This window comes from Epinephelus moara, chromosome 8 (assembly GCF_006386435.1).
Source record: "Epinephelus moara isolate mb chromosome 8, YSFRI_EMoa_1.0, whole genome shotgun sequence".
In the NCBI taxonomy this organism is placed as follows: domain Eukaryota; kingdom Metazoa; phylum Chordata; class Actinopteri; order Perciformes; family Serranidae; genus Epinephelus; species Epinephelus moara.
In genome coordinates, this window is record NC_065513.1 from 32,511,974 (window position 1) to 32,525,930 (window position 13,957).

General features: G+C 40.0%; 2 protein-coding genes across 2 annotated transcripts in view; both read left to right on the forward strand.

Moving 5' to 3' along the window:
• The window catches only part of tut7 (terminal uridylyl transferase 7), a 15,840-nt gene extending 9,913 nt beyond the window's left edge, over positions 1-5,927 (forward strand). Inside the window, exons 18-29 of the mRNA XM_050050488.1 lie at positions 448-551; positions 638-727; positions 835-948; positions 1,085-1,162; positions 1,885-2,062; positions 2,348-2,395; positions 2,508-2,599; positions 2,689-2,804; positions 2,908-3,098; positions 3,247-3,320; positions 3,412-3,478; positions 4,222-5,927. Coding sequence (XP_049906445.1) covers positions 448-551; positions 638-727; positions 835-948; positions 1,085-1,162; positions 1,885-2,062; positions 2,348-2,395; positions 2,508-2,599; positions 2,689-2,804; positions 2,908-3,098; positions 3,247-3,320; positions 3,412-3,478; positions 4,222-4,280 — 1,211 coding nt within the window. The 3' untranslated portion in view covers positions 4,281-5,927. The remainder of the gene's footprint in view (positions 1-447; positions 552-637; positions 728-834; positions 949-1,084; positions 1,163-1,884; positions 2,063-2,347; positions 2,396-2,507; positions 2,600-2,688; positions 2,805-2,907; positions 3,099-3,246; positions 3,321-3,411; positions 3,479-4,221) is intronic.
• A 555-nt stretch (positions 5,928-6,482) lies between these two features.
• isca1 (iron-sulfur cluster assembly 1) lies at positions 6,483-11,965 on the forward strand. The gene is made up of 4 exons (XM_050050489.1): positions 6,483-6,628; positions 8,987-9,040; positions 9,496-9,601; positions 10,908-11,965. The coding sequence occupies exons 1-4, from the start codon at positions 6,548-6,550 to the stop codon at positions 11,054-11,056; spliced, it is 390 nt and encodes a 129-aa protein (XP_049906446.1). The 5' UTR covers positions 6,483-6,547; the 3' UTR covers positions 11,057-11,965.
• Positions 11,966-13,957: the final 1,992 nt, after the last annotated feature.

Genomic DNA, 13,957 nt, shown 5'->3' on the forward strand with positions numbered 1-13,957 from the left:
AGGATCAGATTCAACCCTGAACTTACCCTGCTCCGGAGCAGGATAGCCGTTCAGAGTAAGTTACCATGGTGATCTACCCCGATAAGAACTGAACCGGCTTCGTGAGACCGAAAACCCAGGGTTAACCCTGAAGTTACCTCGCTAAGACATTAATCCTGCTTCGTGATACAGGCCCCCGGTGTATAACTGCAAGGCTTTAATTCTAGTTTTGTGATGTTGTCTTTTCCTGTTTATACTTGATATACGAAATGTTTTATTTTGTTGCCCATTTTAACCAGGACTCCCTGGCAGAAGAGATATTGTATGTCAGTGGGACCTTTTTGGTTTGATAAAGGATAAATAAAGTAAAATAATTAATCGCAAGTAAAATACAGAATAAGAATTTTTGAAACACAAAATGTCAATGCATCTGGTTAATCTGTTCACACATCTGCACCCTGTCGACAGGTCTGAAGAACATCCTGCCCATCACAACAGCAAAAGTACCGATCGTGAAGTTCTACCATATTCGCACCGGCCTGGAAGGAGACATTAGCCTGTACAACACTCTGGTAGGGCCTTCTGTTTCATTAAATCTCATATTTGCTATTGAATAACTTATATTGTCATGCCTTAAGACAAACGTTTTTCTTTTCAGGCCCTGCACAACACACATCTGCTAGCTTCGTATGCTGCCATTGACAGGAGAGTGAAGATCCTCTGTTACGTCATGAAGGTTTTTGCCAAGGTCAGTGTGCATTACACACTCAAGGTGTCTTAGTGTGTCTCCAGTGTCATATAATATTATTATAATGTCTATTGTATTACATTATATTTATTTTTGTCCAATTACAGATGTGTGACATTGGGGACGCTTCACGTGGCAGCCTCTCGTCCTACGCTTACACCCTTATGGTGCTGTACTTTCTCCAGCAGAGAGACCCGCCAGTTATCCCTGTGTTGCAAGAGGTACAGATAATATTTTGTTCAAGGTTCAAACTTTGTTTCAGTATGAAACCAACCCAGAAACTATATTTTATTGTAAATTCTAAATTTGCCAAGAATCTGCAAATGTTCAACTTCACACAACTGTTGTTTGTTGCAGATACATGATGGAAAGAAGAAGCCAGAGGTGCTAGTCGATGGCTGGAACGTGTACTTTTTTGATGATTTAAAATCACTTGTGAGTATTTTGTATTTTGACATATTCTGTCTGAGTGCCCCTGTGAACAGTTAAGCGAAGACGCATGTCAGACCATGTCTTAAGCCCTGTTTCCACTGAGTACTGTTCAGTTCAGATCGGTATGCTTTTTTCTGTTTTTACTGTGAAAAGTTGTGGATGGTACCAATGGACCAGTTCTGTACCGTCCCCATTTTTGGTCCCACCTCTGTTGGAGTACCTAGCACACAGATCTGGTACTAAAAGGTGGAGCTGTGAACACTGCAGCCTGTTGATTGACCAATAGCAGATGTGCACTCTGCTCAGGGCTGAGTTGTGGCTGGTTTTGAGGTTCACGTACCCAGTGTTCATAGTTCGGAGTGTCGTTCCTGTAGACTCCGGCAACACTAAACCCCTGAGCTTGCCTTAGAAGGACTAAATGCACAAACCTGCTATGTTTTTTTTAGATATCTCATGTAGAGAGACTCTCACTGCAGCCTGTTTTTATTTTGCTCTGAAAATGCCACCCTGGTTCTGTGGATGATAAACGAGGTGCAGACTTCCATCTGTGTCACGGGTAATGAAGAAATACTTTTAGTGCTGGACGGAGCAGTGAGTGACAACAACGCTAGGGTCTAGGCACCATGTCTGAAGGGTTACTTTTGGTTCCAAAGGTACCATACCGAAAGCGTGTGGTGGAAACGGGGTTTTGATAACACGTGGATATTCCCTTCTTCTACCTGCAGCCCAGTCGATTGCCACAGTTTGGGAAGAACACTGAGACGGTGGGGGAGCTGTGGCTCGGCCTTCTCCGCTTTTATACCGAAGAATTCGACTTCAGAGAGCATGTTGTCTGTATCCGTCTGCACAACCGCCTCACCACATTCAACAAGCAGTGGACGTCCAAATACATTGTCATTGAAGGTCAGCTTGTGTGACAAACTCAGGGTCCAGACTCCTACAATAAATGAATAACAGAAAATACAGAAGCATAAGTATTGTTCCACTAGGTAGATGCAGCAGATGGTTATTTATCAAACAACACTTTGGGAATCCCTATTACATGCTCCATTCAGTTCATTAAATTCACATCAGTGTTAATGACTAGTACTGTAAGATTGTTTTCTGAATCAAATTGACTGTGTGGCTGCTCTGAGATATTTTTCATTGTTAATTTGTGCTGCTTTCTCTAATCTGTTTATATTCCAGATCCATTTGACCTGAATCATAATCTCGGTGCTGGTCTGTCCAGGAAAAGTATGATTATTATTTTATTATCTGTTTGTTTGTATCTTCGGCTGTCTCGTTGCCTTTGTCCCTGGTGTCTTTTCTAATTTATTTTCTTGTCCTTTTTTTGTCATTAAAACAGTGACCAACTTCATCATGAAGGCTTTCATCAACGGCAGAAAAGTATTTGGAACACCAGTCAAAATCTTCCCTCCCGTGTACCCCAGTCTGATGGTTAGTGTTAGCTCTCTAAACATAACATTTCCTTACTGAAGTGGAATTATAGAAGCATTCAAATCATAAATTGTCTTTATCTGTCTCAGGAATATTTCTTTGATCCCGAAGTCCTTACTGAGGGAGAGGTGGCTCCTAACGATCGCTGCTGCCGCATCTGTGGCAAGATCGGCCACTTCATGAAAGACTGCCCCATGCGTAAGAAGTGGGTATAATCACAAAGCATATCTGAATTTGTCGCAGTGTTTATAATTGTTTATCTGCACCATGTGTGGAGCTACATATTGTGGATTATATTTTTGGCCCAGGTCCAAACACAGACGGGACTCAGAGAGAAGGCCGGAGCACCTGCGAGACAAAATGGATGCAGCAGAGGATCAGGTCAGACACAAGAGCGAGCACTGGAGGAAAAGAGATGCACTGGAGGTGCGCTGCTGCTACCTGTGTGGGTCAAGTGCCCACATCAAGAAGGACTGCCAGCTGTACAGAAACCCTGCAGGTTCACACCAAGTTTATTATTTTATTATAAGTTTCCTTTACTTTCTTATGCATGAAAATATAAAATACAAGATTATGCATTGATATAATTCATAAAGATTCAAAGAAAGCGACTGACTTCTTGCTCCATTTTATTTGTCATTTGCTAGGTAATGTAAAGATGGAGGGCTTTTCTTCTCCCTCTTCAGTCCACTTGAGGAATTTGAGAGAAAAGGAGAGACAGGTATGATCTTGTGACAGCCAATGAAAAATATTACTGACACTTTGGTAGACGGCTTATGTACACTGCTACACTGTTTATCTCCCTTTTTTAGGGTTCACCAATACAAGAAGAAAAGAAGAAGAGAAAGCAACAAAATGTGATATTAAGTCCACAAGCAGGTATGTAGATTCACTGTACTTATTTTGCTTTAATTGTAAATCCTTAGGCGGTCAACCTTTCATTGTGACAGTAACTAATTGTCAGTGTCACTGTATAGCTAATTTGATTGATTTAGAAATGTACTTTCAGTTGTCTTGAATTATAGGTGATTTAACATACTCCACCTCACCTATCATAAAAACAAACTTTTTTTTCTGCCACTAAGAATGCAGCTCTCCCTATGATTGAATTATTTTTCCCCATATGCCCGACCCCAACAACCTGTTTGAGCCAAAACTTGTCTATAATTCATATACTCTGTACAGTAGAATTAGTCTCCGTAAAAATAGTTGACAGTGTTTTGTATTTTGGGTCAACTGTCTTGTTGTAGGATTGGTGAGGAGACAGAATGAGAGCCAGACATGTTCATGTTTGCAGCAGGTTCAGGTTCATCCATCTGTCTGTGGACTCTGGATTGCACGCTTGCTGATGTTTGGGCTAAAGTTTAGCATTTTGCTCCTGTTTTTTTCTGTTGTTTTCATTATAGTCCAAGAGCATGTTCTGTGATTGATCGTACTTGTAACCTGAAATGGTTTTGTGCAAATAAAGCAGCAAACAAAACAAATACAGCGCTCAGTTTATCAGAATGGGGCAGTTTGCCCTATTTGACATTTAGCCTCATAAGAGCAGTTTTAACATTATAAACCTGTGTCCGTGCGGGTTTTGGAATGATTTTTGACAATTGCATTCTGGTTTGTTTTAGGTAGCTTAGCCTGCCGAAATTTGGGTCGCTCTGGTCACAGGAAGAGCCCGGTGGAATGAGCAGCAGCAGCTGTGGCTACACAAACCACAAGGTTCTACTCTTGTCCAGGCAGGCAGCAACCCAAAGTCCAGAAACCATTGAATCTGAATGGAACTGTCGGGCCAATGGGAGCCCGTTAAAAGCCAAAGCCAGGACGCCTCGACTTGAAGCCAAATAGGGCCTTTTTATGTGTTTTTTTTTTTTTTTTTTTTTTTTCTCCCCCTCCTAAAGCTCTCCTCGTAAGAGGAGCTTTTTAAAGCTTTCATTTTAACAAGAGAAGCCATTACGCATGCACCTCATGTCTTTGTTTACCTACACTGCCAGTCAAGTTTTTTTATACTCATTACATTACAAACAATATCAGTGTGAAATCTCTTAGACTATGTGAGTAATTGAGAAGTGTTTGGTACAGGACTAATAGTTAATTGCTTCATTTGCCATAATAAGGCATATTTTACAGACGACATACTTTATATTTGTCTTATACTTGATGCTAACACTTTTTGACACTGTATTGGCTACACTGTCCTGACAGTCTGGTGTTTGTAAGCATTGCTACAGCTGTAAGACACGTGATAGGTTGTTGTCTTAGACCTAAAGTGACTTGAGATCATCAAGCCAAGAAGTCATTTATCAGTTCAGTTACTCCTTATTTTATGATTACAAGGTTTTTAGGATGAATTTCCAGTTATATTTCTTGAGATTTAACCCCCCAAAATAGGAAAAAGGTTGCTCAAAAGCTTTTGAATGGCAGTGTACGTAATGGCCAGGATCTTATTTTTTTTATGGAATTTGTTTTAAATCCTGTTTGATTTGTCCTCTGCACTGACGTCCAGCAGTCCATCTCTCCTTCAGCCTTGAGAGCAGCTCTACCTACAGTATGTCTACGTGTTTGTGTCTCTGTGTTAGAGAAACTACCCTGTAGATATTTTTTCAGGATCATAGTTTTATTTTTTGAGACTGCTGATCCACTCCTGTTTCATAGATACATGTTGCCCCCCAACTGCCTTTGTTAAGTGTGAACTGAAGGACAGTGAAACTGCTAACCCTGACCCGTATGTGTCTCCACACATGCTAGGAAGTGTTGTAACTATAGTGCAAGAACATATACTGTAGTTGAGGAAGTTTGACAAAACGTTTCATGCTTACACTCAGTGGTGAAGTTAAAAAAACAACAACAAAATATCTGGTCCAGCTGATGGTGTACACTGCTGCAAACACTGTGTTCACTTACTCTTAAACTAGAGATAATCTCAGTTAGTTCAGTGAAGAAATACATGTATTTATTTGCCACCAAGGCTTAATTTTGTTGTATTGGTGCCACAGATTGGTAGCTGCACTGTGTGAGGGTACACGCCCTTTAATTATGTTGCTGCTAGTTAATGTCTCAAAGACCTGCTTATCATTCAACTTTGAAGATGGATTTGCTTTATTGTTGTCCTAATATGGCTGAATTTTATTAAAAGAAATGTGTTGTTGACGGTATTGTAATCCAATTTCTCGTTTTAAAGTAGCTTTGTTTTAATGCCAGCTTTATTGCATTTCTTTTGTTGGACTCAAATGGGAGGTTTAGTTTGTAATTAAGGAAACCCCGTTCATGCCAGGAAAGGTTGGCTTGCAATCCATTTTGTGTCTCAAAGAATTCATTAAACTGAACTCAAATCCAAGTGTGGAATATTTCTTTGAAAATATTTTGTTTTCAAAACAGTGTTTCCTGGGTGTTTGATTCGAACATTTTTTTCCTCTGCATTTGCTTAACACATCTGAGCTAATACAATAGCCAGTAAACACAACAACTGCACTATTTATTAAATATTTTATTAGAAACTAAACTCGGATTGTGTAATTAAAAGTGAGTAATAAGTAGATCATAAAGATAGGGATGGTAAATTAGTCCACCATGGTCACTGGATGTCATGTTTTTAGTAAAATCAATACAAGAAAAAAACGTACCACAAAAAGTAACACAGTGGATTGAAAGCGCTGGGAAAAGGTGTTGAGTGGACCTTCAGTTGTGATAAATTTTTCAAAATAATTATAATTATTTTATATTAATTTATTATCTATTGAAAAGTTTAAGTACAACACTGTGCTGTAACATTACAAGTTGGGTACACAGCAGCAGTACATTCCAGAGCCCTTGTGTGTCCTGTTAGTTTTATCCGTGATCCCATTGGCTGCCGCACCCGTCACTCATATTAGCCAATCATCGACAAGGAAACTGGGGAGACTACCGTAGTTTGACGCGCTTGCGCAATTCAATGTTTTGATTTTTAACGGAAGCAACATGTCTGCCTCCTTGGTGCGAGCGACCGTCCGAGCGGTCAGCAAAAGAAAGATTCTGCCCACAAGAGCCGCACTGACACTGGTAAGTAATAAACTGTGGTTATAAATGAACGTTAAACATTTTTTTCCGCCCATTCAGGAGTGTTAGCACACAAACTGCGCCCTTCATACCCGGCGTCCGTTAGCCAGTGATGCTAACGTTACGTGATCCAAAGTTAGCTAAGCTAGCTAACCGTCTGTGACTTTAACGTTGTGCGCAGTTATAAATTGGTTTCTACTTTTACGTAGCTTTCCTGTAGCATTAGTTTTAATCGTATTGATGAGCTTGTAACGTTATTAGCCGATGTACATACAAGGGCGTCTGTGACAGCTGTCGGTCGCAAGACGATAATTGCCCTGGGCTGAACTGATGCTATCCAATGCTAATTGCTAAGCTAAGCTGTTTGGTAACACAATGTCATCGCCTGATCTGTTCGGTAATAGCGACAGTTAACTGCGCATTAACAGTTTAACACAATACCGACAAGAGTTTCAAGCCGTACACGTTAAGTTAGCCCTCTGTCACAACTTTGAAAATATCTATTCGTTTCTCCATCATAGAATATAACCTTTAAACCTTCTGACACTATACATCTGTTTTCACAAACAGTGTTTCCCTCTTTGTGGCTAGTAAACTCACCTTTTATGTTGAAAATCGGTGGATCACCCATTTGATTTGCAAATAATTTATAGAAACAGTTTTTGCAGAATCGTAATACAAGTGCAGTGTGCATGAAATAAGCTCCATAGTTAAGTTAGCAGTTTACATACTTTCTGAACCTTTTTGACTTCAACAACACAAGGTTTTAGAAATAAGGGGGTGGTGTCTCAGTGAGCCAGAGGTCTTGGATATAAACCACATGATGGCTGACAAATGAAAGAAAAATATTTGTTATTGAGTGGAGAAACATGACGCATTTGTCAACTAACTCAACAACTCTTATTTGTGACATCAATCTCTCCCGTAATCCTAAGCCTCTCTTCACTGGTAAATGTCTGTCTGTAAAAGTGTTGCTTCAGCAGAGTCATGGTTTGTTATTATGGGCGGGATAAAAATGTCAATACCAGTTTGATGTGCTCTGCTAATGGTGCTGCTGCAAGATAACGTGTGTGTGTGTGTGTGTGTGTGTGTGTGTGTGTGTGTGTGTGTGTGGTGGTCTGAACTGATAAAGGTAGCAAGCTGAAGTAAATGTTCAGCAGTGTGAGGTCACTCAATACTAAGGCAACTATGATGTGTCATTAAATGGTTCTGTTGTAGTTACTGTCGTAATCTGTAAGAGGTAAAGGATGATGAGACAAAATGCTGCCAAATGATGCATTAAATTTGATATAACCTATTAATAAGCTGCAGGAGTTGTGTGTTTAGCCATTAGCCTTTATTAACTAAGATTGAAATGATTAAGAAATTAAAACTCAGTGCAAAATACATGCGTTGCTATGAACTGTACACTCGACAACAGAGTGCTGTGGAATGAGCCCTAAAACCTGGAAATGACTCAGCATTTTTTACTTCCTGTTCCCTTGTCTCGAAATCTGTGGGTTTTCTGTATTGGTTTTGGGTTAGATGCCTGAAGGAAGGTCTGTGGTTAACCCAACCATAAGACATTTTCAAATTTTGTTCTTCAACATAAATTACATCAGCAAATACACCACTTGTAAAATGTAAAAGTTTTATTTGTCTTAAAAAAGGCAGCTGCTAACAGATGGCTAAATGAGATTACAGAGGTTGTCTGGGATGTTAAATGCCATCATGCCAAACACAAACACTTTTGTTTGCCACAGAGTTTATTTTCTGCAATAATCCAAAATCCAGTGGAAATACATCATAGGCTTTTTGTCAAGGAAACCAGGATGATGCTAACTTCCAGAATGGCTTACAAAGAAAACATCGGCCCTGCAGCACTCTGACCTAAAGGCATAGTTTTGGAGTTATCATTTCACTTTGTTGACATTATAGTGATGAGACAACTCCAGGCTGTGACACAATTAGGGTGCACTGTACATTTGGCATCAGCAATTTAACACATAGAGATGAGCACACCGGCTTTAAGGGATTAGCACCATGTGGCTAATGTGGTGCATCTGAGTCTCCTAAATGCCAGCACATAAGAGCTCCAAACACTGTGCTCCATGTTTCCTGCACCTACGCACATTCAATTACAGCACGAGCTACAGGAGTGCAAGCTATTTCATTATACTGTAGGTACTTGGTAATTTCAGAGCAGATGAAGTGGTCGCCTGTGCAACAGAAACTTCAGTCATAGAAACATAAACTAGCTCCAAAGGCTGTTTCTTTACCCTCATTCATTTGCTCAGTATGTTCGAAACAGTCAGTTTTGCTAGGTACACTGAATCCAATGTATAAAGTAACATTTTTTATCGTTTGTTGTCTTTTCTTCAGACTCCAGCAGCTGTGAACAAGATCAGGTTTTTGTTGGAGGACAAGCCGGAATATGTGAGTAAATGACAAAATCAACATTCACTGAAACATCATATTATCAAACAGACAGTGCCTCTCCACATCCTGTGTAATGGCAGCAGGGTGCAGTATTGTTTTCAGTTAGCAATTGTGTAACACCCATTTCATGCAGTGATTGGCCGGCTGTCCAGAGCTGAGAAAGTGAGCTTGGTTTGAACTTCTCCCTCTAGCTCTTTTTTCGTCTGTTACAGAACAGTTTGTGGCACTTTTCATGTGTACAAACAGGTGCAACTCTACATACTCTACACACTTGCTTACTGTGACTGTGTGGTTATATCCATTTTTAAATAATATTATGCCCTCTCAGTGATGGCTGTTTTTTTTTTCAGTCCGCCTTTGAACATGGCATTAAAAATTGATGAAACAGTCAAGTAGTGGTTGGTGAAGAGGTAAATGACACTGGATGGTAATGTCGGTCTGGCTCTTTATAGATCGGTTTGAAGGTTGGAGTGAGAACACGCGGTTGCAATGGCATGACTTACACACTGGACTACGCCACGGAAAGAGGCAAATCTGACGAGGAAGTGATGCAGGATGGTAAGCCTTGTCTTATTTTTGTGTTTTCCTTTTACTAAAAGATTTTGAACATTTGAGTGAAGACAGGCAGAACAAAGATCAAATACATCAAGGTTTTGAGAATGATTCAAAGCATTCATTGCTGATACTATTTTCATAAAACCACTAGGGGGTGCTAAAGATGGAAAAGTTCAAGTTCCACACTTAGTGGCTTTAATTAAAAATATATTTTTGTGGAGTTAAAAGGCCTTTTCACACCAGGGATGATGGGAAATATCATAACAAAAATCCAAAATATTTTATAATGATTTTTCGTGTTTAAACCTTGCACACCACGGCCTGGTGTGCTAGCTTGTGCTATCCGGACAGAGAAAGTAGGAGAAGAGTGGCACACATAGACAGTCCTTCAGTGCTGCATCGAGTGACAGCAACAGCTGATCGTCGACATTCGGCCTCTTTTGTAGCTATTGCTAATCACCAGTACAAGCCAGTTCAGTTGCTACACCTCATCAGATGCCGTCTTCAGATTCCTCAGCCTTCATGGTCGTTATCTAAAGTCCAGTTCAGACCAAAGATCCACGATGAGACGAGTTGAAACATGCAGCTATTTGCAATGCATCGTTGTGCAGCCTTCTAAAAACCTTCCGGTTCACACCAGTGCAACTAGATTAGACAGTGTATCATCTCTGTGCAACAACTCTCTGTACCTCCACTTTGTTTTCCAGCTTTTCAGGCTTAGTTTGTAGCTAAATATATTTTGTAGCTTCGTAAAATATGAATGATGATAGTGATAGTGAGATACTGGCTACAGTTGCATTTGCAGTAGTGATGAAACAGCAAAAACGTTCTAAAACAGTTTTGTCTTGTCACAAATTATTGGTCTGAACAGGGCTTTATGATTTTTAGTTTGTTTGTCAAAGAGGACACTATTTTGAGAGACCAAATGGATCATTTGATCAATATCCATATTGTGTGATGGTAGGAACAGAATTAGAAGATAATAACTTTTGTCCACGTGATCAGTCGATAATTTTATTGGCTTGCTTGTTTTTAATCAGCCGTTTAAATTTGCAGAATTCAAATCAGCTGGTGGAAAAGAAAACTTGCACTGCAAAATATGGAAATTTTAGATTCAGTGTAGATAGGCTCATAGAGATAGATGGGTTTGAATTTTTAATTGATGTACGATTTATCCTCATTTAGTCCGAGTAGACCATAAAGGCTGTTTTGCTGTTTACAACATATAAACCCAGAACATTTTTGCTGAGTATTGACGTGAAGCTTACAGTTTGAGAGTAGTGATGGCTCTACTGTTACTGTCTTGCAGGTGTGAGAGTGTTCATAGAGAAGAAGGCTCAGCTGACCCTTCTGGGAACTGAGATGGACTTTGTGGAGTCAAAGCTGTCCAGTGAATTTGTCTTCAACAACCCTAACATTAAGGGCACATGTGGTTGTGGAGAAAGCTTCAACATCTGAGCATCATGGAGCCATTGCCTCCCCCACCCCTCCTCTCGCTCCAAACCCTGTCCCTCCCCTAAAGACTGAGAGACTGAATGTTGACGAGGATGTCAGGCATCAGGAAATCTCTGACATGTGGACGTGCCTGCGTTACTACCACTGCTTCTCCTGCGGACCACTGGCATACACACACACGTAAAGCCCACGTATGCATATTCATACTAACAGGAAGGTTTTAATTCAATCGGTGTAGTCACAACTATCTCAACATGTTGATTTTAGGTTCAGATACCTCAATTTAGACAACTGCTTTTTTTTTTACTCTGCTCTGCATCTAAACATAAGAAGGACCTTAAAGGCAAGATGCTTTTTAATTTTTTGACTAGCTGCCATTTTACACTTTTACGTTCATTATATTTAGAGATCCAATCTAATTTCACTATGACTTGTATGCAGCAGGAAATAGCACAGCATGGCCCAAGGACATGCGCAGTGAAGGTCGGAGTTGCCCATGTGTAAGTAGGATTTGATACTATTAGTTATCTGTTTTTTAACTTTAAATCTGTCCACCAAAATCTACAGGCCAACATCACCTGTTTGACTAACACACTGTAAGACAGTGTCCCATCACCCAGTGTCATGTACCCCGCAGTATGCAGAAGTGGACGAGTGTGAGTGTCTTGAAACTGCTTTATTAGTTTGTAAAGTGTATATTTATCTCTGTGTGTAAATATAAAGAATGTATATCTCCCTTGAACCACACCAACGCACAAAAAAAAAATTCATAACGCACAAAACAAGTATTCCTCACACAAGAATACATGAGGTCTGTGTTTCTTTTTGCTTTGATCAAAGCCAGGACTTTGTGTTTGTACTGTGCAATATGTCTGTGTACATATGAAATAATAAATAGATAAATCCAAGGATATGAAATTGTGCGGCCACTGTTTTGTGTTCAACAGTTTGACTGTGGGTGTGCCAGGGTGATTGGTACATCATGACTGAACTGATAAACTTAGACTAGTTGTCATGGAGATGGCTCATTTGTGAGAAACAGATGGATTCTGTGTCACTGAAATTTTGAAGTTGACATCACTTTTATGGTGACTGTATCCAGGCAGAGGAGGAGAAGGTTCAGTTATTTCTAAAGATTTATTTTAATCATCCCTTGTTTATGGTTTTAATGCAGCAGCACAGAACATATACAGCCATAACTATTATTACCAAAGCTGATGAACATGCTGATGAGCAAATATCTACCCATTTACAGCAGCTGAGTAACTGTCAGCATTAGTTTGGAGTTAAGGGATTAAGCAGCACTACATCTGATGCATTGTAGTCTAGTTATCACTTTGCATTTAACTATTATTAAGTCTCCACTTACTCCAGAGGAAAATATCTGGGTCCTTAGCGGCTAAAAGCTTCACTATATTTGCCAACTTTGTCTGCCTTCTGTTTTGGCATGCAGTATATAGGGGCTAGGCATTGAGAAATGATACTGGTAGCACAGTATACAGTGGATGGATCACTTAAAGGGGTCCAGAGGTTCCCCTAGCCTTCACTTGCAAATGTCAACTATTAAATTAACCCCACATGAAGGAGTAGACTCAAAATGACCACAAAGGGACACTGAATGGCTGCAAAGACTTACAAACCCACAAAAAAAGATGCTTAAAAAAATATCCACAACCACCCATTTAAACTAGATTTATATCATGTGTATATATAAATCACTGAAATAAAGTCACGGATACGGATACAGATTTATTAAAGGCTTTGGCTGAGATCAGATCACTACCTACTGACCCCCGAAACATCAGCACCACCTTCTCCACCCTAAAGAACACAGGGAGAGGCACTTCTAACACCAGAGGGACCTTAAGATCTAGAGCCGTCCTCCCTGCAAACATCAGCCAGCTGTCCAAGAGAGACTTTAAGAGGTGGGATCACCTGAGAGAAAGATTACTTGCCTCAGGACAATTGCAGCCCAGTTCACCATCCTCAAACCCTGCCCTCCTTGCACTCCTGGTAGCAAAGTTGAACATGCTGCCCTCTGACTCAGCCTCCTCTGTTGGACAACAGCTTGAAGAGCACATGATGCATCCACACATCCTGGGTGTGCAGGCTTGGGCCAAACAGCATTGTGAACCTTGAAGGACGCTGCCTGAACAGTTTCCCCAGACTGGTAAAAAGAAAAATTACTCATTACATTCACAAATACATATAGATCTCTTATTCATCTCCTTCCACACAACTATGCTGAAATAAACTACCTTTTTTTGGTAAAGATTTAAATTATTAAATTAAAAAAAAAAGAAAAGCAAAACATAGAAAAAGAATGACGCCCATGTCTTGCCACAGATTTCTGCCCCATTCGACAGTAAATGTCACAGTAAGTGTCCGTTAATGACGCTGTAGCTGCAGGAGAGCTGTTTCGTAACTGACCCTGTGTTCTGACGTGGTGAGTCATAAAGGACATAAAGGAGATGATTTTCTGGATAATGAGGGAACTTGTCTGTGATCTGGAAACTGCTTTGTTAAGGTCTTCACTTTTTATGTTTCCTCTCAACTGAATGATTTTTAAGGTCACAAGAACCAAGTGTAAATGAACGGAATGTGAAAAGAGGATGTAACCATAGTAATACTGAGACACCATTTTATTTTGATCACATAATAACAGTTTCAAGATCACTGCGAACAAAGCTTGTTAAGTTGATCATGACACCTTCTGTTCTTACCCTGTATGGAGCATAGAAAAGAAAAAGAAATCACAGTATTTTTGAACAATCAGTAAATTAACAGTAAGTCATTTAATTATTGTGATGCTCGTTCCTGATCCAGGGCCCACCACTGACTGGTTCTTTGAGGACCTAACAGACCTCCAGAGGAAGCTGTATTTAGGTGCCTCAAAGAAATCTG